This window comes from Plecotus auritus (assembly GCF_963455305.1).
Source record: "Plecotus auritus genome assembly, chromosome: 8".
Taxonomy (NCBI): domain Eukaryota; kingdom Metazoa; phylum Chordata; class Mammalia; order Chiroptera; family Vespertilionidae; genus Plecotus; species Plecotus auritus.
In genome coordinates, this window is record NC_137782.1 from 65,877,617 (window position 1) to 65,904,496 (window position 26,880).

The 26,880-nt window shown below is 57.6% G+C and overlaps 2 protein-coding genes across 8 annotated transcripts in view; one reads left to right on the forward strand and one right to left on the reverse strand.

Moving 5' to 3' along the window:
* The window catches only part of SNPH (syntaphilin), a 39,329-nt gene extending 23,718 nt beyond the window's left edge, over positions 1-15,611 (forward strand). Inside the window, exons 1-6 of one of the 7 annotated variants that reach the window (XM_080683733.1) lie at positions 186-1,487; positions 2,678-2,705; positions 3,441-4,044; positions 4,588-4,794; positions 7,964-8,113; positions 10,859-15,611. In XM_080683733.1, the coding sequence (XP_080539859.1) occupies positions 3,863-4,044; positions 4,588-4,794; positions 7,964-8,113; positions 10,859-12,032 (1,713 nt within the window). In that variant the 5' untranslated portion in view covers positions 186-1,487; positions 2,678-2,705; positions 3,441-3,862 and the 3' untranslated portion in view covers positions 12,033-15,611. Of the gene's footprint in view, positions 1-185; positions 1,488-2,677; positions 4,045-4,587; positions 4,795-7,963; positions 8,114-10,858 lie in introns of those variants that run through there. The other 6 variants (XM_080683731.1, XM_080683735.1, XM_080683737.1 and 3 more) reach the window with 6 other exon arrangements.
* Positions 15,612-16,155: 544 nt separating this feature from the next.
* SDCBP2 (syndecan binding protein 2) lies at positions 16,156-26,624 on the reverse strand. Its single transcript, XM_080683838.1, has 6 exons — positions 26,556-26,624; positions 19,863-20,021; positions 19,084-19,259; positions 18,835-19,006; positions 16,849-16,940; positions 16,156-16,608 (listed from the first exon to the last, which is right to left on the reverse strand). The coding sequence occupies exons 1-6, from the start codon at positions 26,607-26,609 to the stop codon at positions 16,554-16,556; spliced, it is 708 nt and encodes a 235-aa protein (XP_080539964.1). The 5' UTR covers positions 26,610-26,624; the 3' UTR covers positions 16,156-16,553.
* Positions 26,625-26,880: the final 256 nt, after the last annotated feature.

Sequence of the window (26,880 nt, forward strand, 5' to 3'; positions counted from 1 at the left end):
AGTGGTCATGACAGTAAGTGATGGGAGACGTCCCAGCGTGGGTGTGTGCGTGGGGACAGGGCGGGGCGCTGCAGGATGGTCAGACAGCCCAGGCAGAGCTGTGGGAGCAAAGAATGGCTTTCCTGGGGGTGGGGGGGAATAGCAGGCAGCTGAGAGGAGGTGGAAGGGTACACATGAGAGGGCCCTGGGCTCCGGGGTGAAGAGTTTTGCCCTGATCTTTATTTAATCGGGCGCCTGCGGTGACTTCTGAGGGAGTTTCGGGCCTCTTGTCCATTGCTCCCACGGCCGCCCTGGCCTGCGCCTTCTCATTTTTTACCTGGGAGTGCTTGATAACCTCCTACCTCATCTCCCTGCCTCTATTCTTGTCCCTTCCCAGCCACACTCCACCAAGGTCTCCTGCCCACAGGGCTCTCTACAGTGCAAGTCTGGTGGTATTCCTCCGTGACCGCCTGTGGCCCAGAGGGCGAGACCCTGGCTGACGCAGCTCCTGTGGCTGGGCCCCGCCTTCTCCTGCAGCCTCACCCCCGCTGTGACTGGGCCCTCACCAGGCCCCTCGCGTCCTGAACAGCTGTGCCTGTGCCCAGGCCTCTTGCTTCCTGCTCACTTTCCCTGCCTGGTGAACTCCTGTTCATCCTCCAGGGCCCCGTGCACATTTCTTTTTGGAGCAGCTTCCCCTGGCCTTCCTGAGGCCACCATCATGCGTTGGATGCGTCCCTGTTCTGAAGGTCACATGCATCGCAGGGATGCACTTCTAAATGACTGGCATTCCCCTTTGTGAGTGTGTCGGGTGATGGGCACTGGGCTCAGCCCCACGCATGCATTGTCCCGTGTCATTCTCACAGTGACCACAGGAGGCACGTTCTAGCATAGCCACACTGACACATGAGGAGGCATGCGGCTGCAGGGTGACAGAGCTGGGATTTGAGCCCAGATCTCTTCGACTCTATTCCTGCATCTTCCCTCTGCTGTTCCTGAGATCCTCCTGTATCCCCCAGGGCCCCCTTGTGGGTCCTCAGGAAATGCTGGGCGTGTGTGGGACTGACCACAGGGAGTGGTCTGGCAGGTGGGGAACTGGAGGGAGGCAGGAGGGAGAAGGGGCTGGAGTTCCTTGGGTTGAGATGATGAGAGACTATGACCCTTGGCTAAAGGTTTCCTTTCCACACTCTGTTCCAGTGGCAGCCTATGGCCCCCTGGGGACAGGCCTGCGGGGACTCTGGGCCAGCAGGCAGCATGGTGACAAATGCCATGGCAACCTGCCTTCTCTCGGGGCCTGGAGGGGAGGGAGGAGCTGAGAGTGCACAGGCCCCACACTGGGACTTCTGAGCCGGATCCTAGAAAGGTGGCTGCCTTTGGGCCTGGGTGACTTCCGCCCTCCCCTGAGGACCCTGCCTGCAAGGTCCCGTCCCAGCAGGGGAAACGCCACTTCCACCTCCGTCCTGGATGAATGGCTGGCCCTGGCCTCCCAGGAGACTGTGGGCTTTATCCAGGTACAAACGCAGTCCCCTTCCCAACCCCCCCTCACCCTCACCCCTACCCCCACCCCACCCCCACACCCCCGCCAGAAAGGAAGGAAAGGAAGAAGGAGCTCAAGAGGGGGAGGAGTGGGGTTGCCAAGCAAGGTGGGGGCGGGACAGCTGGGACAAGGCCCTCATTGTACCGAGGCCACACGCAGCTCCCAGGCGGGCCAGGCATCTTGCCTCCTCCCAGGACCTGGGACTAGAATTCCACTTGGCCTTTCCCACCCAATCTCCTTAGCAGCACGCATCCCAGCCGGCCTGGAAGAGTGAGGCCCGTGCTCGGATCTGAGTCCTGCCTCTGCTGAGAGGTCTCCTGGAGGCACAGCCTCCGCTTTGCCTCCTCCCAAAAGCAGAGGGAGCCGGGGATGTGGGACGATGCCAGTGAAGCCGGGCTGGCGGGGACTAGCAACAGGGTCTGTCAGACCTGCAGCCGCCTGACCTTGGCCAAAATGTGATCACAAACCCTGCTTGCCTTGAAGGTTGCTATCTGAAGAAATGGGTGGGGCACCCAAAAGCACTCAGCATGGTCACCGGGCCACACAGGGTTCAGGCCTGGGCAGGTGATCCTGGAAGCCTTGGCCCACCCACAAGGGAGGGCCAGCAGCCCCAGCCCCGCCCAGCTGCGCCTGGCCCAGCCCTCCTGTGCTCGGGAGGCAGGCGGCAGGTGGCCACTGGTGGCTTCCTGACAAGTGTGGGGGCACCATTGTTGCCCCCGCCCCTGTCCCGTGGTTCCTCCTCCAGGTGCCGGCCCTACAGTCCCAGAAGGCCTGCCTGGGTGACGGGGCCGTGATGGGTGGGCCGCGTCACCAAGCAAGGGCGAGCAGCTCAGGTGACAGGCATGGTGTCGGAGGCTCCTGCGCCGGCACCCGACACCTCGGTGCAGACAATGCTGGCTGTGTCCGGCCCTCCAGGGGACAGGCCGCATCTGTGTCACAGCCAGGAAACAGGCCACTGAGGAGCGCCTTTGTCTGCTCAGGAGGCAGCCCCGCCGCTGGCCAGGATGGCCAGGCTCCCCGGGGGCCCTGACGTGGGAAGGGGTGGTGCCTGGCCCGGGAACTCCAGGGTTTGAGGTCCAGCCACCCCTGGGTGTGACTTGGGCCAGTCCCTTCCCTCTGGGATTCCTCATCTGTAAAGGGACTAATCACAGCACTTCCTCATAGGGTTGTTGGGAGGAGTCGATGGCGGAATGTACGTAAAGTGCTCGGCCTGGGGTCTGAGACGGGCGAGGGGGCTTGGTGAATGCTTCTTTCCCGGCATGGGGGCAGGTCTGGGGTCCAGCGTCCTCAGCGAGTCTCCTGTAACCGAGGCTACTGTCCTGACTCCCTGCCCTGAGCGTGGAAGAAGGGGACGGGTCTCTGGAGCCGGCACAGGACTAGCATGTTGGCTGCAAGGGCCCAGGCCCTCCACCTCAGACTACAGGAGCCCTGGGCTGGTGCCCGGGCAGCCACTTCCCCACAGCAGCTCACACCCCGCTCAGCCTGGGGCCTCCCCTCCTTAAACCCCTGGAGGGTCCCAGGAGAGGGGCCTAGTGACTCCTAGGCTGGCGCCAGAGGGCCTGCGTCCCCCTACCCACTGTCAAGAGGACCAAGGAGGGGCCTCTGCAGGCACGGTCACCTTCTACTGGGCCCAGCCCCCGAGACATCCCAAGGGGGGGCTTCTGCTCCCACCGCCCAGTGCTCACCTGCTCTGAGCCTGCGCCCTGAGCTCCTGTGCATGGCAGGATCACACGCGCTCCTGCATGGGTGCGAGCATGTGTGTGCAGCACGTGTGCGAGAGGGCCGCTGCATGTCCTGCACCGCGTGCAGGTCCCCTGAGCATGTTCACGTGGAATGTCAGGGGCATGGTGCCTTTTCACGACCGTGTGTATCCATATGTCTTTCTACACGTGTGCTGGTCTGTTGGTCTGTCTTGTCTCCCCTGTAGACGGGAAGCCCCGAGCCACACGCCAGCGGGCCCTCTGGGAAGGTGACGTCGAGACTAGCCCAGCGTAATTTGGGGGCCCTGGTCCTGCTCCGGGAGCCCTCCAGCCTGCAGCCCCCGCCAAGCGGGGAGGATCGGGGTCTGAGTGTCAGGGACCCAGGGGGCTGGCTTGTAGCATAGAGGACTCGGTGCTGCCGGGGGTCAGCAGGCGCTGCCGATGCCTATGTGACCTTGGGCGAGGCCTCTGCTCCGTGCCGCACGGCCGCCCGTCTGGAGAGCACGGGCTGGGACTGATGATCTCTGGCTGCCCTGAGGCTCTGCCAGTCATTTTAACTCGGGTGCCCGGAGCCAGCTGTGGCCAGAGCCTGGCCTGCCAGGCCCTCGCTCAGTCCTGGGTGCCCTGCTGAAGGGTGCAAGGAGAAGCCATGCCGGGCAGCGGCCCCAGCGAGAGGATGACGTGGCCCGGCCCGGCCCTCGCCACGGCCCCCCCAACGCGCCCTCTCTCCTCAGCCCCGGGGACACCACCCATCCCACCCCTCACCCGGACCCGCAGCCTCATGGCCATGTCCCTGCAGGGCAGTAGACGGGCCTCTGCTGGATCCCGCAGGTGAGTCTCCCCTGGCCCAGACCTTGGCCTCAGAGGATGGGAGGGGAGTCCCCACTCTGCCGCCACCTTGCGAGGCATTTCCCTAGTTTTCCCATCTTTAAAATGGGCTTGCTGACTCTCGGCCCCTCCTGGAACTGTTTGGGGCTCGACTGGCACGGTGGGTGTAAAGTTCTCTGAAGGCACACACCACTGGGTCCTGCCCACATCAGTGCTGTTGTTTGACCTTCACAATTAGAGGGATGTCACACCATCCTCCACGCAGCTCCCTCCTGTCTCTCCTCCCGCCTGCCCCATTCTTTTCCACCTGTGACTCGGTCCATGCAGGACCTCCTTCTCTGGGCTTGGGGGACTCTTTAAGGGCAGATGCTCCCCACCACCACCCCCATTGGCCTGCAGCCCTGTCCAGCCTCCATTCCTGCCCTGGGGACTCAGGAGGACTGGCCTCCTTCTGGTTTTCCATCTTGATTTGCACTGTCTGTTCTGTCACCCCTGTCTGTGCATCCCCGGTTCCCCTCTGCTTCTCTCCCGGTGGTGACCCCGAAGTGGGGGCGCTTTGGGCCGCAGCGGCCTGGCAGTGCTCGCCCAGTGTCCGCAGCTGCCCACCAGCCAGGACGAGCACCTGCCCCCTCTTCCCGCCTCCAGGCGCACCTCTCCCCCCGTGAGCATGCGGGACGCCTACGGCACCTCCTCTCTCAGCGGCAGCAGCACCTCGGGCTCCTGCAAGGGCAGCGACGGCAGCCCCACGCCCAGGTAACGGCCTCCCCTCCAGCCTGGCCCGGCCCAGCTGCCTGGGAGCTGGGTGCCCTGGGGGGCGGGAGTGGGTGTCCTCACCGCCCCCACACTCAGTGGCTGTGCGACCCCAAGCAGGTCACTTCCTCTCTGGGCCTGTCCTTGTGTCTGTGAGATGGGTGTGATACTGTCCAGCTGTGGTCTCCACAGACAGTGTCGTAGGCCACGAGGAGGGATGCTCTCAGGACCAGGCTCCTGCCTTCCTGCCCCCCGTCCTCGGTGTGTAGCTCTTGTCCTCGTCACGTGTGGCTCCCACACCTCCAGGCAGCGGGTTGATGCCCAGGAAGGAAAACGGTAAAAGCCCAAAGCCCCCGCCCGCTGGCCCCGGCTCCTGTTTCCTGACAGGGGACCCCTCCCCCTGTGCACCCCTCGCTGTGGAGCTGGGTGATGTGCAGGCTCAGGTCAAGCAGAGCTATGTGCTCCCGGGCACAGCGTTGGAGGGCACCTCGCAGCTTCTGCCGCTTGCTTTCCTGGGGGGACACCATGAGGTGGCAGAGGTGAGCGGGTTTGGAAAGCAAAGTGGGAGACAAAGGCTGAGTTGTGCCCTCAGGAAAGGCGAACAGAGACCAGAGAAGCGGGATCGGGCTGGGAGGCAGGGCGAGGGGAGCCGTGGGTCCTCGAAGACCAGGGAGTCAGCTTGACGACGGCACACGCCTGTCGCCAGCGTTGAAATGCAGGGGAAGGCAGAGGACTGGGGGCTTGGGATTCGGTCACTTCCCATCCCCAAGTCTCCATCCGAAACCGGTAACTGCCGTCAGTGGGACTTCGGTCCTCCGTGGGAGTCCTGGACGGAAGATGGCCTGCAGCCCCGAGGCCAGAGCACCCCTAGGAGGACTCGTCTGCCCGTTCCAGTGGAGAGGGAGGGTGTCATTTGTGTGAAGTGATGTTCGGGTTGTGCTGAGGCAACAGTTCTCAGAGTTGTCCAGCATGACACACGAGTGATGGGTGACACGAGTGATGGGTTGACACACGTGTGCAGGACCCATGCCCCAGCATTCCGTTTGTAACCCCACTCCAGAACACAGGGCATGAGGAAGATGGATGCGAACACTCACTAGTATATTTTAAAGTGTACGCATGCATTTTCAGAGAGAGGAAGGAAGAGGGAGAGAGGGATAGAAACATCAAAGATGAGAGAGAATCATTGATCAGCTGCCTCCTGCATGCCCCCGACTGGGGATTGAACCCTCAACCTGGGCATATGCCCCAACCAGGAATTGAACCATGACCTCCTGGTTCATAGGTCAACACTCAACCTCTGAGCCACACCAGCCAGCCTAGTTGCAGTTCTGATTAGTTAATAACTATTTTTTAAAATATATTTTTATTGATTTCAGAGAGGAAGGGAGAGGGAGAGAGAGATAGAGACATCAATGATGAGAATCATTGATCAGCTGCCTCCTGCACACCCCTTACTGGGGATCGAGTCCGCAACCCGGGCGTGTGCCCTGACCGGGAATCGAACCGTGACCTCCTAGTTCATGGGTTGATGCTCAACCACTGAGCGACACCGACCGGGCCACTTACATTTTTAAAAGTTCATAATTGACAACTCTACTGTTTTTTCTTTCAGTAGCAGATTTTTGTAATGCATGTCATAACTGCAGGCCTGGGGCTGTCCCAGCCCGGAGGCTGACCTCTGCCGGGGAAGGGTCCTCTGGCCCGCGGAGAGCCTGCTGTGGGGGAGCAAGGGCCGTGTGGTGGCCTCCCTGCGGGTGGCTGGGCTCTCCGAGGGGATAGCGGAGAGGCTTGAATTAGAGTACATTTCTCTCGCTATGGAGAAATGTTTCCCCACAAAGACCGAGCTAGTGACTAAACTATGTGAGTGTTAAATGTTATCTTGGGGAAACACCCATGAAAGCAAATGGGAAGGTTAAAAGAGTTACTTCCTCGCTAAGCCTCACACTTTAACGTAACTAACCCTGGTTCCCCTCCTCCAGGCATGGGGAGGGGACCTTTCCCTCGCCACAGAGCTGTGTCCCCAGCAGTCCTTGCAGGGTCCAGGGGCTCTTGCTGGCTTGCTTGTCTTTTGGAAAGAGATTCTTAGCGCCCCCCCAACCCCCCCCAGAGGCGCCCCTGAGCTCCACCCCCGCCTCCGCCGGCCCTTGTCCCAGGAAACAGAGTGCACGCGACTTGGCTGCTGCAGCGGCGGCCCTCCCCGGGCCTCTTTTACAGGCCCCTAACGTCCCACTGTCCCGCCCTAGGCCTGGGGGCCCCTGCCCCAAAGGAGCCGAGTTGGGTGGCAGCAAGTCCCCTGCCAAGTTGTGTGAAAAACCTGCCCAGGGTTTTCAGCCAAGATCCAGGGGGGGTTCATGAACAGAACAACCAGCAGGCAGGAAGCTGGGAGCCGAGGAGGCTGGGCCATGCTCTGTTGGTGGAATTGGGGTGCCCTCCTTCCTGGGGTGAAAGCCTTGGCCCTCCCTCCTCTGCACTGGTGGGACCAGGGTGCACTCACCATACACACGCCTGTGCCACCTCGTGGTCTCCGGAGCAGTGCACAGCCAGCCCGCTGCCACCTGGGGGTACATCGGGTCCAGGGCCAGCAGTGTCTACATGTGTGTTCACTTGTGCCCCAGAGTAAAGGGGGGTGTGCATTTGTATGAATCCATGCATGGGGTCCTCACATGTGCCTGTGCCCGTAGAGAGAGGGTGGGGATGCGTGGGCGTGGGTGTGTACTCATGTATGTGGACATGCAGGCGCAAATGGGCTGGGAGTCCGTGTGCTCCGATGTGCACGCCCAGTGAGTGTGTGTGCAGATTACGAGGAGGGGGAGGCCCTCCAGCCCCAGCCCCATTCTCGGGTTGAGAGACTGGGCGCCTGAGCTGTCTGGGACTGGATTGATGGAGGTGGTGTCAGTGTGTCCTACAGCATGTCTCCCCACCCCCAACTAGAGGAGCCGGGGCTCACCACCCTGACTGTGGTTTTCACACAGAAAAGCTCTGGTAAAACCCACCTTCCAGAAAAGGGCAGGTATCCTGGGGCCCCCGGGGCCTGTCCGGAAGGCCTGGCCTGGAGCCCTGGTGGCCGTGGACCTGGGTGGTGGGGCTGGCCTCCTCTTGCTCCCTGGAGGCACGGGCCTGCCCTTGCTCTGCTCTCTGTCCCTCCTGGCTGACGAGCGCCCCCTTGCAGGCGCTCCATGAAGTACATGCTGTGCAGCGACAACCACGGCATCAAGCCGCCCACCCCGGAGCAGTACCTGACCCCGCTGCAGCAGAAGGAGGTGTGCATCCGGCACCTGAAGGCCAGGCTGAAGGACACGCAGGACCGGCTCCAGGACCGGTGAGCAGGTGGCCAGGGACGGCCCTTGGCAGCCCTGGGGGCACGCTCCATACTCCGAGGAACCAGGGCCCTGGGCATCTCTGGGAGGGGGGAGTGGCTTGGGGGCTGCTTTCCCAGCAAAGCCGGTTGGAGCCCATTTCCAGAGCACCTGCGGGTCCCTGTCCTCTCTGAGTTGCTGTCTTTGACCTCAGGAAGCTGCTTGGGGCCGGGCCAGGAGCAGTTTCTCCCAGGACGGCTTGTCGGACTTCCCACCCAGGGCAGGGCTCTCCCGGGTTTAGCTGGCAGCCCCTTTGGCCACTTCTCCCTGGCTCCTTCCCTCCTGGGCAGTGGGAGCGCAGGGCTGTCTTCACAGCCTTCCTTCTCCGTGAAGAGGAAGCAGCCAATTGGCCCTGCTGGTCCCCAGGGGACTCTTACCCACCCGTTCAGGCCCAGACCTTCCTCCTCGTCTGTTACAGATGATGCTCAGCCCGGAGAAATCTGACTGAGCTCCTCCCCAGCCCAGGGGTCTCCCAGGACCCCCTCGGGCCCCCCGAGTGCGTTCTCCAGGCTGAGGGCCACTGCTTGGCCTCGCCCTGTCCAGGCCGGTGGCCTCATCTTCAGGGCCGCCCTCCGATCTCTTCCTCGCCTCCACCATCTTCTCCGACTGTGTTGATTTTGATGTGCAGCCGACCGGGAGCTGGAGGGGCGCTCCGGGGCACTGGAGGGCAGGGCCAGCCCCACGACCATGTCTTCCTTCGTCTGTCTTTTCACATATAACAGCTTTATTGAGTTGTAAATCACATACCACACAATTCTGTTATTTCTGTTATATTCACAGAACTCTGCGACCGTCACAGTATCTCATTCCAAAACATTTCATCGTCCAGAGAGAAACCCACCCCAGCAGCAGTCATGCCGCTTCCCTGCATCCCCAGCCCCTGGGAACCGCGAGTCTCTGTCTCCCTGCAGACTTGTCTGTTCCGGGCTCTGCAGATCACGGGAAGCACTCAGTTCGCATGGCCACCTCTTCCTCAAACTGTGGGAGCTGCAGGCGGCACTCTGTGGGCCTCCTTATCTGCAGGGCCGGGGTTTCTGTTTTTCTTCCCCCTCAGCGCTGCCCTGGGTCTGCTGGGCTGTCTGCACTAAGGTCTCAGGAAGGAGACGGCCCTCACAGCTTCGAGGGCTGGCCTGCGGCTCCGAGCAGGTGGAGGGCCTATACCTTAAGCCCCGGCCGCTCCCTGCCTCCTACCCTTGCAGGAACCTGTGGCCGCTCATCATCACCGGCTTCACCCCACACACCCTCTGTATATCCAGTCTGGTACCTGCCACTCGCCTCCCTTCGCAGTCATCTTTTACACTCTGTGTCCCCACTTCCTGGGATGGCCTTTCCCCATTGATTTTCTTGGCAAACTTTCCTTTAGGACCCAGTTCAAAAACAGTCCCAGGCAAGACTGGGAAGCCATCGTCCCGAGGATCCTGCTGGCTCCCAGGTGCCCGCAGAGCTGAGCATGCCCAGTTCCTTCTTCCAAACTCACTCTTCCTCCCTGGGCTCCATGTCAGTGAGGAGGGTCCCCATGGGAGGAGCCCCCCACCCTGAGACGGGAGGAGTGAAGGGCGAGTACCCCCATGCCTGCTGGCATCGCTGTGCTGCCACTCTGAGCTGGTCGCTGGGTCCCGTGAGCGGTCTGTCCCCTTCCAGGTGATCCCTGGTGACGTCCGCGGCCCAGGCCCCTCAGCACCCTGTGGCTGCGACACCTGGGCCCACTTCCTGAACTGCATTTCCGATCTCACTTTGAAAATAAACGATGCTTGATCTGGGACCGTCATCCTAATGGGATCAAAAACCCCAAAGTGACGTTGTGCTACTTGTGGGCTGTATTTGCACGAATGCCAGGTTGGGCGGATGCGTGTGGCCATGTCACCGAGGGGTGTGCTGAAGGAGGGACCCCCAGGCCGGTTCCCAGGCTCACTGCTTTCTCACTGCTCTGGTCTGTCCTGGTGTTAGCTCTGGACTTGATGGCATCTTTGCCGGACTCACCTCCCTCCCCCATGCCCCCCAAGTCATCATCAGCTCAGGGACTTAAACAGCCTGAGAGTTTCTGGACAAGCGTCTGCTGGCTGTTGGGTTCACCTGGACTTGCCTCTTTGTAACAGATACAAAAAGGAAACGTCCCCCCTGATGCAAGAGTGCACCCCGTTTCATCCTTCCCCTCTGATAGTCCACTTCTCTCTCCACTTGAGGGAAGATGTAGCATTACCAGCTTCCCTCTCCTCCTCCCAGCCCCCATGTTGAAGGTGGTCATTTAAAGCCGGCTAAAGAGGAGGCCACATCCCTTCCCATAGAGTAGATAACTGGTTTCCTTCTGTGGTTATAGCTTAAGATTTTTAAGGATGTCTTAGGTTTATAGCAGTAGCACCTTGAAATTGAGACTCTTCACCGTCTACTCTGCTCTGTAGGTGATGGATTTAAATGTGGACAGTCCTCTGCATTACAGCCCGGAGGGGGTGGGATGCCGCGCTGTCTCTCAGCCCCATTTCTTCTCCCCCCCCCCCCCCCAGGAGGAGGCCTCTCCTGTCTTTACCACTTGGCCCTCTCCCACCCCCACTCGCCTGGGGAGTAAAGAGAAGGAAGGAGCGTTGAGTAGATCCTGTTTTTAGCTGTGAGGCGGCAGTACAGGCCGTCTGTCCGTGGTGACAGCCCCCCCCAACCTGTCCCGCTGGTGGCGGTGCCAGGCCAGCAGTGAGCATGTGTCTTGTCCGCTACAGGGACACAGAGATCGACGATCTGAAGACACAGCTGTCGCGCATGCAGGAGGACTGGATCGAGGAGGAGTGCCACCGCGTGGAAGCCCAGCTGGCCTTGAAGGAGGCCCGCAAGGAGATTAAGCAGCTCAAGCAGGTCATCGACACCGTCAAGAACAACCTGATTGACAAGGACAAGGGGCTGCAGAAGTACTTCATGGACATCAACATCCAGAACAAGAAGCTGGAGACGCTGCTGCACAGCATGGAGGTGGCCCAGAACGGCACGGCCAAGGAGGACGGCGCCGGGGAGTCAGCAGGCGGCTCCCCCGCCCGCTCCCTCACCCGCAGCTCCACCTACACCAAGCTGAGCGACCCAGCTGTCTGCGGGGACCAGCCCCCTGGGGACCATCCTGGCTCCTCCACTGAGGACGGGGCTGACAGTGGCTTCGTGGCAAATGACGACACCATGAGCCGGACGGATGCACTGGAGGCCAGCAGCCTGCTGTCATCGGGGGTGGACTGTGGCCCCGAGGAGGCCTCGCTGCACGGCTCCTTCAGCCTGGGGCCCCGCTTTCCTGCCAGCAACACCTACGAGAAGCTGCTGTGTGGCATGGAGGCTGGCGTGCAGGCCAGCTGCATGCAGGAGCGTGCCATCCAGACAGACTTCATGCAGTACCAGCCTGACCTAGACACCATCCTGGAGAAGGTGACCCAGGCCCAGGTCTGCGGGTCAGGTCCCGAGTCAGGGGGCAGGTGCCCGGAGCCGGATCCCCACCCCTCAGGGCCCAGAGACCCCAACTCAGCGGTGGTGGTGACGGTGGGTGATGAGGTGGGTGATGAGCTTGAGGCCCCGGAGCCCATCACCCGCGGGCCGACCCCACACCGGCCCGGTGCCAACCCCAACCCCAGCCTGTCGGTGAGCGTGGCGTGCCCCGTAGAAGAGGAGGAGGAAGCAGCCGAGCCCAAGAGCTACTGGAGCCGCCACTACATTGTGGATCTGCTGGCGGTGGTGGTGCCTGCTGTCCCCACAGTGGCCTGGCTCTGCCGCTCCCAGCGGCGCCAGGGCCAGCCCATTTACAACATCAGCTCCCTGCTGCGGGGCTGCTGCACCGTGGCCTTGCACTCCATCCGCAGGATCAGCTGCCGCTCGCTGAGCCAGCAGGGCCCCAGCACCGCTGGCGGCTCCCAGCTCTGAGGCCCTTCCTGGCCAGGGGCTCGGGCGGCCTGACCACTGATTGTAGGGGTGCCGTCCTCCCTCTCGCACATTCCCGTGGGGCATCATCTTATTTAGTTTTGGGTTTGGAAGTGGTGTTTTCTGGATGTTAACAGTGTGGGGGCTGGGAGTCGGAGCTTGGACAGGAGAGAAGGGAAGAGAGACCACAGGCAGGGAGGCACGCTGTAGACCAAGTGCAGGGGAGTCCTCAGCCCAGCCCCTCCGCCCCGCCCTTCCCAGGGCGGCCCCTGCTCAGGAAGTCTCTGGTGTACTGAGCTGGAGAGGCTGGGCCTCAGGTGCCCACTTTAGTCTCCCCATCCTTCACCCCCACATCCTGTTCAGTTCCCTGATCACCCCACACCACCCCGCCCTCAGCCCGGCGTCTGGACCAGTATTATCTCCTCAGGTGCAGGCAGCTGCGACCCAAAGTGCAGACTCCTGACCCAGGACTCCGAGCAGAGCCTGGAACTGCCGGGCCTGGGCGGGAGCCCCAGCCTCTCAGACTGCTTCGCGGTTGGGTGAAAGGCGGTGATGCAGGGCAGGAGTGGCAGAGGGCAGTGTAGGTTCTGCATCTGTCGGTCCCAGGCCTTCCCTACGGTCCGCTTTCCTCCTGACACATCTGGGCGTCAGATAATTCCTCCTGCGAGAGCTAAGCCAGACAGGCTGTGCTGGGGTAGGAATGCTCCCCTCCAGAGTGCCAGCACGAGGAGGGGAGGCGGGCTGGCAGCTCAGGCCCCTCCGGCCTGAGATGAGGCCCTGTGGTCTGGGAGGCCGGGCTGCACTCAGCCGTCCTCAGCTGGTGTAGACGGCCAAGGCCATGACGGCCCTGGAGTTCACCCCGACTTTCTCTGGGGCCTCGGGCCCAACTTCTGCTTTGCACTGTGTTCACTTGGGGGCTTGGTTCTCATGTATCCGGACCTCCTGAAAGGGGCTGCTTACTGTCTAGTGAGGGTTCCTGGATCTTAGACTCATCTGCCTCAGGGGGAATTACTGCCGGATGAATGGCAAGACGGAACTGAAGCCATGCTGTCATCCAGGCCAAAGCAGGTGCCTGGGTGTTTCCTGGGGCGGGGGTGGTGGGGGGGTCAGGGGGAGCCCTGCAGCCTCCTGCTTCCAGCCCGAACCCAGCCTGGGAAGGCTCACTGTCCTCCCTCCTTCCCCAGGACCACATCAGGGCCCCCAGAAAAGCTGCTGACATTTTATTACCATTACTAGTGCCCCAGTGCACAGATTCGTGCACATTGAAGGGAAATTAATTAGAAGGTGGCCAGTGGGGCAGGACTGGATGAGACAGGCCAGACACACCCTGGAGCCAACCTCCCATGGTTCCTCCCCGGCTGTCTGCACCTGGGGCAGTGCCGTGGCTTGAAGGGCATCTGTGGAGTGAGCGGGGCCCCTCCGGCAGGTGGGGTCCCTCGGCCTGGCCTACGGGGATCAGGCTGAAACCAGCTCTCCGACATTCCCCGAGGGGTCCCAGATTGTGAGAGGGCGGTTCTTGGGTGATGCACCCCAGAATCGGGCTCCCTCCTCTCTGGTTCTGGGGGGCATCACCCAAGAACTGCCGCTGCCAAGTCACCACAGCTTGGCAGCTCCTGCGTTGAGTACCTGCCCCCTGGTGGTCAGTGCACATCATAGCTGCCGGTCAGACGGTCAGATGGTCACTTAGCCTTTTATATATATAGATTATTTTACAAAGTAAACCCGATCCTTTTTCCCTTCAGGCTTACCCCTCTCTGGTTGTCCCACCCACTCTTCAGAGTTAGGCCCCACACATGGGGGGGGGGGGGTTTGGTGGGACCCTGTGTCCTACTCACCCCTCTAGCCTAGGGGCCACTCCAGTTCTCTGCCAAGGTTGCTTGCCCACCCCTGCTGCTCCGGCAGCCGTTGCCTGACTCACGGGCTCTGCCCTTCCTTTCTGCGCCCTCCCCTCACGGGGGGCAGCACCTGCATGCACTGGGAGTGGGCAGCGGCCCAGCCATTGGGGCAACAGCCCCCTCTGCCATGCGCTTTGTGCCTCCAAAGCTCCCCTCCTCGGTTGGGCCTCAGGCCAGCCTTCCTTTGTGGGGTACCTCCCACCCCAGCCGAACGAACCCCAACTCCTGGGGCCTGGCCAGGGCTGCCCAGGGACACTGGGGCCGTGGCATGGAGGGAGGACAAACCCAATCCAAAGCCAAGCCGGGACTGGCCGGGACCCAGCCTCCTGCACCGTGTGCTCACGGGCCGCCTAGTGTCTCCTTAGAAACAGGCAAAGCTTTGCTGAGGAAATCAACGTATGACTGTTTGACAACATAAAATCTATATATTTTTCACCACTGGAATTGAGTGGCGCTGCAGAGCCACTCTGCTCTTGTCCGTGTCTTGCTGTCTGTGGCCTTCCTGTTGTGTCTTATGTTTTGGTGGATGTGGTCAGGGCTGGGGCCACAGCCCACGCTGTCGCTACCGGAGAAGCCACTGGAGAAGGGCTGGCCGGGCTTGGACCCAGGCCTCTGGGTGAGGCGAGCGGGTCCAGCTGCCACCCTCTGTGCCTCCTCTGGCCTGAGACTTGCCTGTCTGGGCCCCAGGGATCCTGCTCCAACACTGAGGGTCCTCTCTCTTGGGAGGGAGGGGTCTGGTGGGGCCTTCGACGGGCGTTTCTTCTTCGTGTTAGTGGAGGAGTCAGCTTACTGGCAGCCCTGAGACAGACCCGGGGACCCTGTTGGTCAGTGGCCCCGCAGGGCTCCTGCGTGTATGCGTGTGTGTGCTCAGTGTCCGCATCTATGCAAAAGGTGCAGCGGTACCTGTGCAGCTCCAGGCGGTGGAGGGGGGGGGCCTGTCCCCCTGACTATGCAGGGCGCAGAATGTGGGGCTAGGGGCAAGGCCAGGGGCCCGGGCTGTTGAGTGCTCATTCTGCAAATGTCTGCTTAATACCTCCTCCCGTTGGGCTGTGACCTTTCCCGCCTGCCCTCTGCTTCTGGAGCAGAAATCCGTGGGGCCCCCCTTCGCCAGCCTCTGCCAGAGCTGATGGCTAAGTCCTATGGCACAGTGTTTCCAGGAGTCGCTTTCTGGAAACGCTGGCCCCTTGGAGCCCCGCAGGGAAAAGTGGCTTCTTAATTGTAGGGTCGAGGGCAGAGCGGCCCTGCTGCTCCTCTGGTCCAGGCTCAGGCAGGAATCAGAGTTGGGCCAGGACTCTGCACACACAGCTGGCTCGGGCGGAGTGTACTGCATATCTCCCAAGGGGATAACTTAGCTTTTCATTGAACGCCTTCCCAATCATCACTCACACAGCTGGCTGACAGCAGCACAGGTAGCTGACAGCGCCTGGGGGAGGGGTGGGCAAAGGACAAGGTTCTGGGGCAAAGGTCTGGGAGGGGCCTTTGCCCAGTGACCTCATGATCCCCTCTCTGACCTAGGGGCACAGTGCTCCCCAGTCACAGTGCGCACTCATATTCGGCCATCCCCTTGACAGAATTCAGGGGGCCCGGGAAGGGGGGAGGTGGGGAGGGGCATTCACTTTTGTCTCCTTTGAACTTTTGTTCAGAGTTGTACCTGCAGCAGACGGCTCTGAATTAAAGCATGAAAACACACCCGACCCTCGGCCTGTTCCTTGATGTCGTCTTTTTTCTGAGGTGGGGGGTGAGGGAGGCTCAAGCTATCCCCCCACTGCATGGGAGGCAAAACGTGCACCTGGCAGAGGTCTCCTCCAGGTCAGGGGAGACGAGCTGCAGGTGGTTCCGCTCTGCCGTGCAGCTGGGGCCCATGCCCCTCCTGGGGGGACAAAGGATCTAGAGAAGCACCTCCCTCGGTGGCCCCGGGTGTCAGACCCTGTCGTGCATCCCGTCCCTCCCCTCACTAGTTCTCACGCCCATTCTGCACGTGACAAGCAGTCTGGCCGGTGAGCAGGAGTGTCCAAAGCTGGTCCCTCTTCCAGTGCCCACGCTGGTCCCTCGCTCTAGCCGTCCCTCCCCAGACGGGCAGGCAGCCATGATGGGTCAGAGCACTAACGGCTCTCAGAGGCAACGCGTAGGCAAGGCCTTGGTCTCATGATTGCTTGGAAGAAACCAGCCTGGCCTGTGCTGGGGCTGAAATGCTGGACTTCTCAATGACTTTTGAGGAAGGAATTTTATTTAAAATCAAAGCTTTATTCAAAAGAAGTGAGGAGTTATACCCATGTACAGTGTGTGTCGAAGATCAAGTACAGGGAAAATTCTCACAAGGAATGTGCACTGTCCTCTCATATGTGGGCTGTCCCTCTGGTGGAGGTGACGCTTCGAAAGGGACCCAGCTGCACCTTCCAGAGGCACGGAGCCGGCTGCACGGGCAGCAGTGAAACGCGCACAGAGCCGCTGCCTGTGGCCCTGGCCCGGCCCTAGTCCAGGCAAGAGTCAGGCTCCAAGGAGGCCTGTGCTACACATGAAGACATGCTCTGCGGTCACCCACCGGAGCGAACCCCGTCAGGACATGCCGGCTCCAGGCAGCAGGCCTCCCGTTCCTGCAGGAGGTGGGAGGGCGGAGCTGCCCGTGACGTCAGACATCTGGGATGGAGTGGTCCATGGTGTGGTGGAGCAGAGTCGGGGACAACCTAGATACAGCGATGACGACAGTGGCCACAACGGGCAGTGCCTTCCCTCCTCCCCGCGGCCTGTGCCTCCCTGTGGCCTCCACTTTTATTTCTAAGATTTCCCAATCACCAGAAGCCACCCGCCACGCTGAAGGGAGGGGGTGGGGGAGGGCAGCTGGCTGTGCACTGTGTGAGCTTTGAGGAAGCAGGCAGTGGGGACAGGGAGGGAGGTGAGGGGGAAGAAGCGAGGGAGAGCCTTACTTTTTGACCATGTGCTCGTAGATCACGGTCGGGATGATGGTCAGGGTGACGATGTTCCCGGCCATGGCCAGAATCTCCGTGACTTCTTTGTCCTAGAGAGGAAGCGAGAGAGCGGTCACCCTGCGGCCAGGGGTAACTCTGCAGGCAACGCTATGGATGGGATCAATGGGGCCTCTGCTAGGGAGCCACTGGCACCTGGCTTCAGGGGTAGGGCTGCCCTCCGGGGAGAGTCCCAGGCAGACACATGGGTGAGGCCCTGCTTGAGCAAGAACGGGGCCCTCCCTTGAGGCTCCCCTCTGTGAAATGGGCATGCCACTCCCACCCTCGCCTCGAGGGCCAGTCACATGGCCCTGACGGAATAGGGCCTTACAACCGGAACTACTCTCCTCCCCTCACCCACAGAGGCCCCAGAATCCACCAGCCACATCTTCTATCCCATCTCCCTGGACCCGGCCACACTCAGGTTCTGGCCCCAAAGCAGGAAGAAGACAGCCATGCAGTGGGGGACATGAGGGGCACCACCCCCGCCGGGCCCGCTGGCCAGCCAGCCTGAGCTGCCCACACGGCTGCTTCCTCTCACATCTCACTCAGTGAAGAGGAAAGGCCCACAGGAGCTGAGGAGATGCTGGGAGCACAACACATAAAGTCTCCACGCAGCGTGCCAAGCCGTCCAACAGTGAGAGCGATGGCCGCAGGAGAGCCCTGGCCTGTCCCGAGACTAGAGGCCTTGACTCTCCTCATCTCTAGCTTGGTTTCTGTTGTCTGGTTGTTCCAGGATAAAGGGGAGAAGGCGTGCTAGAGAGGACTAGTGAGGCCGCAGTGAAAGCAGATGAACTCTGAAGAGATCATCTCAAGTAGCATAGCTATCTGTGGCCACTTACAAAGGGACAAGCCCAGTCCTAAGAGCCTCACGCGCTTGGTTTGGCAGGATAACGGGTAAGCCCGTAACGCAGCCTTGAGCCCCCCGAAAGGAGAGGATGGGCAGCACCTGTACAATGACTGCTCTCACGGTCAGGGTCCATGAGCACCAATGCTCTCACAGGACGAATGCATTAATATCCGAGAGCCAGCTGCTCAGAATCGGTACCAGTGTATCAGCTTTTCAGGTCTAGGGGTTCCCTTGGGCCTGATCCCTGAGGGGAGAGATGCAGCAGGAAGGACCTTGGACAGACATTAGGAAGCACTTTCTGATCACAATGAGCTACCAGAACCTGCCTCCGGGGAAGGCAGGGGAGACTGCCAGGCACAGGGAAGCAGATGTGACAGGAATGGCTTGGTGATGGCCCTTGTGAGGGGTGGAGACCTGGCCTAAAAGCTGCGGAATGAACACCACCACCCAGGCCACTTCTGCAGGGGGACCTGCCTTGTGAGCCCAGAGCCCTGGCTGCAGGAGGGGAAGGGCCTCATCAAATCACACCTGGGATGAGAACCAGCATCAGGTTAGGATAAAATTACTTTCACTTGTTCAGGGACCAAAAGTCACGTGACTCCGCATCCTCTGTGGTCCATTCCCTGAAGGCACCCACCTGCAGTCCATGTCCATAGCACTGACTCGAGACCACTTATATTTTTCAAAAGTAAAAGTCACTACACACATCCCCTCAAAAAAGGAAGAGGTCAGAAATGGATTTCTGAGGAACTGTTCTCAGAAACATTCCTGTCACGTGATCTAGGATGCAACCAGAAGTACCACACAAAGCAGGGAGGTGTTCATGCAGCCCGCAGCCACCTGGGCACCTGAGGCCTTTCACATGCCATCACCCCTCTTTCTGTCACACCTTTGACCTCCATGTGTTAGGGTCAATAGCTAATATTCCCTGAGCACTGACCATGTGCCCAAAGGTCTATGCACTTACTGTCTTACCGACTCCTCACAGCAACCTTAGGATGGAGAAACAAGCCCGGGTGGTGCCCACAGACAGCCCTCCCACCACCCAGCAGTCTCCTGCCCCTGCAACTCTGGGGCAGAGCCGGCCGCTGGCCTACCTTCAGCCCGATGACATTCTGCCCATTCACTTCACACACATAGTGGTTGGTGAGGAGCCCGTTGCGGGCCGCAGAACTCCCTTTGACTACGGAGACCACCTTCCCCTTCTTGATGACGAAGCCTACGTGGCCGGTGCTGTCCCTGTGCATGGTGACAGTCCGCTGGAAAGGCCTGCCGGAGAGGGACAGTGAGCTGGGCTTGGATCGTGGCTGGAGGTGGACAGAGAAGCTCCTGCCTCTGGCGCTCACCTGTCCCGAACAACCATGACGATCTTCTCTGCTGAAGCCCTCTTCACGGCCCGGTGGGCTTTGTCTGTGCTCCACCCGGCACAGTCGCGCCCATCAATCTGCAGGATCTGGTCCCCAAAGCGCAGCCCCACAAGGGATGCAGGGGTGTTGACCTGTACCAGCTGCACGAACAGTCCCTGGGAGAGGCAAGGCCCAGTCAGCTCACCCACCGGAGCCCAGTCTCTCCTCCTAGGTGGTGTCTCCTCCTGATGCTCTGGGGCCTACACGGTGCGGAGACTACAGCTCTGCTGGCAGGTACACTGGTTCCCCATTTTCCTGGTGAGGAAACTCCCAGGCCACACAGCCAGGGAGCAGCTGAGGCAGAATTTCAACCCTGGCTGGAGGCTGCACCTGCAAGCACTGGACCGCAGGCCTCTCACAATGGCATCAAGGCCCTACAGACAGCCGCCTGGCAGCCAGATCCCTGTGAATTGGGGGACATGGGGAAGGGTGGCTCTGAGCAACAGGAGCCTGAGAGGCAGCTGGTGGGTCCCTGCAGCAATCCAGTGCCAGGCCTTGGGCCTTGGGGGAGGGGCTAAGAGGAAGGAGCTGGGCTTGGGAGTTAGGTGGGCCTTGCTCCCAGCACCCTCTGCATGTTCCCCCCACCCCACCCCACCCCGCAATGCCCTCCCCAGCTGCTGGGCTGTGCAGCCAAAGCCCCGGAGGCATGGGGCTCGGGTGGCTCAGGCTGCTTACGGGTGCTGTCCACCACCCCACTCCCGCCCGGCCACCAGCCCCACCTTGTTGATGGCCCGCAGCCGCAGCCCCGTCTTGCCACGCTCATCCTTGCATAGGTGGATCTCACGCACCCCGGGCTTGATCTCCGCACGCTGCACACCCAGGCTGTTCCCGGACACCGGCGCCACCACCTGGCCCGGCAAGGGGCCAGAGACCACTGTCTGCAGATACCAGGGGAGGAGGGGGTCAGCAGGCCCCAGGGGCCTCGAAATGATGGGAAAGGAGGATGGCATGGTCCCTGGGGCCTCTCCCATCAGCAGATCACACACTTATCGGCTGGAGCCCAGAGGGGACATGACTCCATGAAGCCACTAGGGGGCATCCAAGTACATGGCCTTGAAAGACAGCCAGGAAAATTAGGAAAGAGCAGGCTATACAGAAAAGAGGCCCTCATTTTCCAAGGCTAATTGATATCAGGTAAGACCTCTTTAAAATTCACTTTAAAATAAAAGTAAATAAAGTTACAAAACAGCAATAATGACCAATGGGAAAAAGTGGGCTGAGTTTGATTTCTAAAAATAAAAATGAATGCTTTCCCCCGAAGATCCAGAACAGGTAACATGTCTAAGCTCACCACTACTATTAAATACTAGAGGCCCGGTGCATGAAATTCGTGCACGGGGAGGGGGGGTATTCCTCAGCCTGGCCTGCACCCTCTCCAATCTGGGACCCCTCAAAGGGGTCCTACTGCTGGTTTACAGGGATCAGGCCTAAACTGGCAGTCGGACATCCCTCTCACAATCCAGGACTGCTGGCTCCAGCCACTCACCTGCCTGCCTGCCTGCCTGATTGCCCCTAACCACTCTGCCTGCCAGCCTGCTCACCCCCAACTGCCCCCCCTCCTGGCCTGCTCACCCCCACCTTCCCTCCCCACTGGCCTGCTCACCCCCACCTGCCCCCCTGCTGGCCTGCTCACTCCAAACTTCCCCCCGAGCTGTCCTAATCACCTCCAACTGACCCCCACTGACGGCCTGCTCACCCCCAACTGGCCCCTCCCTGCTGGTCTGCTTACCCCCAATGGCCCCTGCTGTCCCATCCTGGCCTGATCACCCCCCGGCAACCCAAGCTCCCAGCCCCTCCTTTTTATCTTTTTCTTTTTTTTTTTTAGCGCCTCCTTGAGCGGAGGCCAGGGCCAGCTAGAAGCAAGAATCCAGGATTTATTTATCTTCTATAATTGAAACTTTGTAGCCTTGAGCAGAGGCCAGGGAGGGTGGGAAGCTTGGCTTCCTCCATTGCCATGGGCAACCCAAGCCTCCTGCTTGCTCCAGCTCTGTGGCCGGCCACCATCTTGGTTGGGTTAATTTGCATACTTGCTCCTGATTGTCTGGTGGGTGTGGCTTGTGGGTGTAGCAGAGTGATGGTTAATTTGCATGTTTCTCTTTTATTAGTGTAGATAGTACTGAAAGAACTAGCCAGAGGAATAAGGCAAGAAAAGGAAATAAAAGACATACAGATCGGAAAAGAAAAATTAAATGGTCCCTATTTGCAGATGACATTATGGCCTACTAGAAAATTCCAAGGAATCTGTGAGTAAACTCCTTGAACTAATAAATGAGTTCAGCAAGGTCACAGACACAAGATCAACAAACAAAAATCAAGTGTACTTCAATATACTAGCAATGAACCTGTGGAAACCTAAATTAAAAATACAATACCACGTATGATCACTCCAAAAAGCTTATAAGCCCTGACAGGTTTGCTCAGTGGTTAGAGTGTCAGACGGAAGGGTTGTGGGTTAGATTCTGGGTCAAGGGCATGTTCCTCAGGTGCAGGCTCAATCCCTGACCCCTGGTCAGGGTGCGTGCAGGAGGCAGCACATCAATGTGTATGTCTTTCTCACATCGATGTTTCTCTCTCCTCCCTCTCTGTGCCCCTCCACCCTCCCCTCCACTCTCTCTCTAAAAAAAAAAGGAAAATATATCCTTAGGTGAGGATTAAAAAAAAAGCTTATAAGTTGTAAATCTAACAAAACATGTATAGGAATTGTATGTTGAAAATTACAGAACAGAAAAAAAAAAAAAAGAACAAAAAAAAATAAAAGAAAAAAGAAAATTACAGAACACTGATAAAAGATATCAAAGAAGATCTAAATAAACAGAGATTCATGGATTTGAAGAACATAGAAAAACTGTCAAATGTCCCCAATTGATAATACAGACTTAATTTCTATCAAAACCCCTGTAAGATGTTTTCTAGACTTAGGTAAGGTTAATCTGAACTTCATATGAAAAGACAAAGGAACTAGAATAGCTAAAACTATCCTGAAAAAAAGGATAAAATGAGAAGACACACTCAACCAAATTTCAAGACTCATTATACAGCTAAGTAATCAGGACAGTGTGTTGTTAGCGGAGGGATAGACACGAAACAGAACAGAGAATCCAGAAACAGCCTTTCATAAGTAGGGCCAGCTGTTTTCACAGAGATGCAAGAGTAGTAGTTCAATGGAGAAGGAATAGTTTCTTCCACAAATGGTACAGGAGCAATTGAACATCCAAAGCAAAAATATGAACTTTGACCTTTACCCCACACCTTATATAAAAATTAACTCAAATTCAATCATAAATTTAAATGTAAAACATAAAACTATAATGGTTTTAGAAGGAAAAAAAGGAAAAATTCTTCAGGACCTAGGGCTTAGTGAAAATTCCTTAGGACAGCAAATCATGACCCACAAAAGAAAAAAAAATCAATAAATTAAACCCATCAAAATTAAAACTTTCGCTCTGCAAGAGACCCTTTTAATAGGATGAAAACAGAAGCTACACACTGGGAGAAAATATTTACAAACCACATATCTAATGAAGGACTCTAGAATAAAGAACTCTCAAAACTTGATTTAGCCCTGGCCAGTGTGCTAAGTGGTTAGAGCATTGGCCTGTGCACCAAAGGGTGGCAGGTTCAATTCCCGGTCAAGAGCATGGTGGAGGGCACATACCTCGGTTTCGGGTAAACTTCCCATCCCCAGTCAGGGCGAGTCTGGGAGGCAACCAGTCCATGTGTCTCTCTCACATCAATGTTTCTCTCACTCCCTCCCTCCCTTCTACTCTCTCTGAAAAGCAAAGGAAAAAATATCCGCAAGTGAGGATTAACAAAAAAAAACAAAACAAAACAACTTAAAAAAGCAAACAATCCATTTAGAAAATAAGCAAAAGATATGATGAAACATTTTATTGAAAAGAGTATAGATAGTAAATAAGATCATGGAAAGATGTTCAACATCACTAGCCATTAGGGAGATGCAAATTAAGACCTTGATAAAATTCCAATAAACACCCATCATAACAGCTAATACTAAAAATGGCGATAAAACCAAGTGCTAGTGAGGATACGAAGAAACTGGGGCTGTCATGTGTTGCTAACAGGAAAATAAAATGGTCAAACCACTCTAGAAGTAGTTTAGCGATTTCTTTAAACATGTAAACATTCATTTATCATACAACCTAGCAATTGCCCTCCTGGGCATTTACCCCAGATAAATACAAAACCTTTCTACAAACATCACAACAGCTTCATTTGTAATGGAAACTGGCAACAAGTGAAATCCCCCTCAACAGGTTAAGCAAACTGTGGCACATGCACACCATGGACACTGCGCAGCAATAAAAAGGGGTGAACTACCAATACACGTGACAAGCTGGAAGCATCTCCAGGGCCTTATGCTGAGTGAAAAGGTCACGCACTGTAGGATTCCACGTGATGTTCTGAAATGACGACGTTATAGAGACAGGAGAGAGAGGAGTGGTTGCCGGGGTGAAGAATAGTGAGGGGGGAGGGCAGGCAGGATTATGAAAGGGCAGCTCGTAGGAGACCTGGGGGGGATGAAACATCCTGATTGTGCTGGTGGTTGCAGGAATCTATGCAGGTGTCTATAAAACAACACAGAACTCTAGACACACACAGTACCAATGAAATGCCTGCTCTGTCATTATACTATCATTATGTAAGATGTAGTCATTGGGAAAACTGAGTGAATGGTACAATCTTCGGTGCCTTTCTCTGTCCTTTGCAACTTCCTGTGGATCTATGATTATTTAAAAATAAAAAGTTAAAAATAAAAACAAAACTTTAAAATATTATAAAATGCATTCATCTGTCATATTTTTATCAAAACTTAGGTTAAATGCATTTATGTCCTAATTATTGGAACAGGGGGATTAAATCAATGGATTAAAATTGAACTAGCCAAAACCGGTTTGGCTCAGTGGATAGAGCGGCGGCCTGCGGACTCAAGGGTCCCAGGTTCGATTCCGGTCAAGGGCATGTGCCTTGGTTGCGGGCACATCCCCAGAAGGGGGCGTGCAGGAGGCAGCTGATCGATGTTTCTCTCTCATCGATGTTTCTAACTCTCTATCCCTCTCCCTTCCTCTCTTCCTCTCTGTAAAAAATCAATAAAATATATTAAAAAAAAAAATTGAACTATATAAACATGACCTTCTTTACTTCGGTGTACTTCCCAGCATGACTATCAAGGGGGGCATTTTAGAGAAACAACCCAGGCGTCACTAGTTTTTCTCAGGGTCCCACATGTCCTCATCCTTGTCGGTGTTCTCCTGTGAGATCCTCCCTTGTCAGAAGCTTTGTATGTGGCTGTGGCATTTCTCATTATCACTTCCACCACCCTCGTGAAATCCTCCAGGCCCAGCAAGAGTCCCCGCTGCACTTTGCCATTGATTTTCACGGGCTCAGGCTGAGACTGGCAGACAAGGACACTGACAAATGGCCGCAGGGGTGCTGGACATAACTGGGAGGGGTCTACGTGGGGACTGAGTCTATATGTGGACACATTTTCAAGAGTGAATGTTTCTGTCAGGATTTCTTTTGCTCCCTGAGCCATGGAGATTGGGACTCAAGCCATATTGTTTAATTTGGGGACCAGGGCTGGGTGGCAACCTCCTCCCCCCTTGCCTCTGCCTGTCCATGCCGCTGCTCTCAAGCTACAGGCAGCCCTTCATGAGAAGCTCCCAGACACAGGCTGGGTTTAATGTCCTCCCTTCTCCTTCAGCAGCCTGAGGCCAGTGGTCAAAGGGCAGGCATGGCCCTCCAGCCCCAAGGCCCGCGGGACCCCATGAAATCCCACAACACTTACAATGAGGGCTCAAAATGAAAAGTACCATCAAGAAACGGGGCTGCAAGAATGTTTCAATGGCAAGACCAGGAAGGAGGGAGAATTGGAAGATCTGTGCCCACATCAGGCAAGAGACAGATACCTACACTGGTACCGTCTGGAATCTGAGGCAGGTTCTGTTGGACTTCTTGGCTGGAGAGGGAAAGACCCATATAATTTTCCAGTTCTGCCAGGTTTGGGTACAAAACTGATGGGAAAGGAAGAAGGAGGAAGAAAGGTGTTATCAAGGTGAGCTTAGCCACAACTGCCTGGCTCCAATGTGGTGGCTGGTTTCTAAGAAATGGCCTGGGAATGCTGTCAATTCCCAAGAATGCAGCTTATCCCTGAGAACACAGTATATCCCAGGGATGTGGTGTGTGGGAGAGGAAGCAGGAACACGCGCAGGGGTCCTACTGCCTCCAGGAGTGCCTCATGTACACCTAGTGTCTCGTGTACCACTTTACTTGACACCGGCCAGGCACCCAACACAAAGTACAGGGCTGGCACTGGGGCCACGAGGCCTTGATCTTAAGAAATCCACAGAAGCAGGCGTCTGACCCAAGGGCAGCTCAGCTCCGGGGACAGTGTGCCCGGGGAGGAGGGGAGAATTGAGCCTAAGTTCACGTTTGCTGCCAAAACCTGAATCAAGACTGCCACGAACCACTCTAGGGGCCACTACAACATCCGGCCCTCATGCAGCACCACGGAAGATGGCCCACAGCAGGGAAATGAGGGCCTCACTCAGCCAGTTTTCTCTGCGCCCCTCAAAGGGTTCTGGTGAAGGTGGAATGTGTCTAGAGCACACAGCACAGTAGCAGACAAGAGACCAGCACTCGGAGATGCCAGAAGAGGTCACTCTCGGTCAGGAGCACCCCTACCCCACTCACTCACCTGAAGGCTGGGGGACAGCTCTCTCCTGCACAGGCAGGATGGGCATCTTGGGGGTGTCTCTGGCCTGGGCCTGGGGAGAGGTGAGGGGTGCTGGTCAGCTGTGTCTGGGACCCCCCAACCCAGAACCCTTGGACCCTGGGAGCGAGGCATTATGTATGCTGGCGGGCCTGAGGGGTGGAGGACATCCATGACCCTTTGAGGTCCTGTGTAAATGTGGTCTCTGAGATGTCCATGTTTCTGGGGGAGGTTCGTGGCCATTCTCTACGAGCCACCAAATGACCCATTTTCTCCCTGAGGCAGCCAGAACATTGGGGCCCAAGTTCTCAGTCAAAAAGTCCCAAACTCTCAACACCCACTGAGACCACAGATGGGATAGAAGGAAGAGGGGCTTGTGGGGGCTGAGAAGGCCAAGAGCCTGCCCTACAGTGTGGGGTGGACTGAACCTGGTGGAGGAAAGGCTGGAACAAAGCAGGCATGACAGGCCTGGCCACAGGTGCCTGGCCATTTCCATTCCTGCTGTGACTCCACTGCCTTGGCCTCTGGGCACCTGCCCCACTCAGCAGGCCCTTCAGTGGGACCTGCATGCCTGGGGCCCCAACCACCCACCAATGTCCAGGACAAGCCTCCCTTAGCTGCCCTGGGGTGATCCTGAAGGCTCCATCAGGGGGCCCAGGCTAACATGGGCTGGGTGACGTACCTGAATGGCTTGGTCCACCTTCAGGTCCTCCAGAGATGGGTACAGGGTGGCCATGGCTGCTCCTTGAAGCACCCTGCAGGGCACAGAAGGTAAGGAGGAGTGAGGGGTGAGAGGAGGCACAGATGTCCACCTTCTGTCCACATGAGCCATTTAGCACTCTCAGGATGAAAAGGATAGCAGGAAGGCATACTTATCCCCCATTTTGGAAATGGGAGAGCTGGGGTTTGTACCCAAGCCTGTTTGGTTCCCAAGCTCATGGTCTCCACCCTTGCAGAATTCCATCCCACCACATTCAGTTGGTTCTGGGCTACAGAACCTGGGCTCA

Excerpts from the sequence above, each read along its gene's own strand:
- SDCBP2 (XM_080683838.1), bottom strand. The coding sequence starts at position 26,609 with ATGGCCACCCTGTACCCATCTCTGGAGGACCTGAAGGTGGACCAAGCC. Across the intron at positions 19,260-19,862 it reads GGCTGCGGGCCATCAACAAG|GGACTGTTCGTGCAGCTGGT; the intron begins GTGGGGCTGGTG and ends TGCCTCTCCCAG. Across the intron at positions 16,609-16,848 it reads TACGAGCACATGGTCAAAAA|GTTGTCCCCGACTCTGCTCC; the intron begins GTAAGGCTCTCC and ends CGCTGTATCTAG.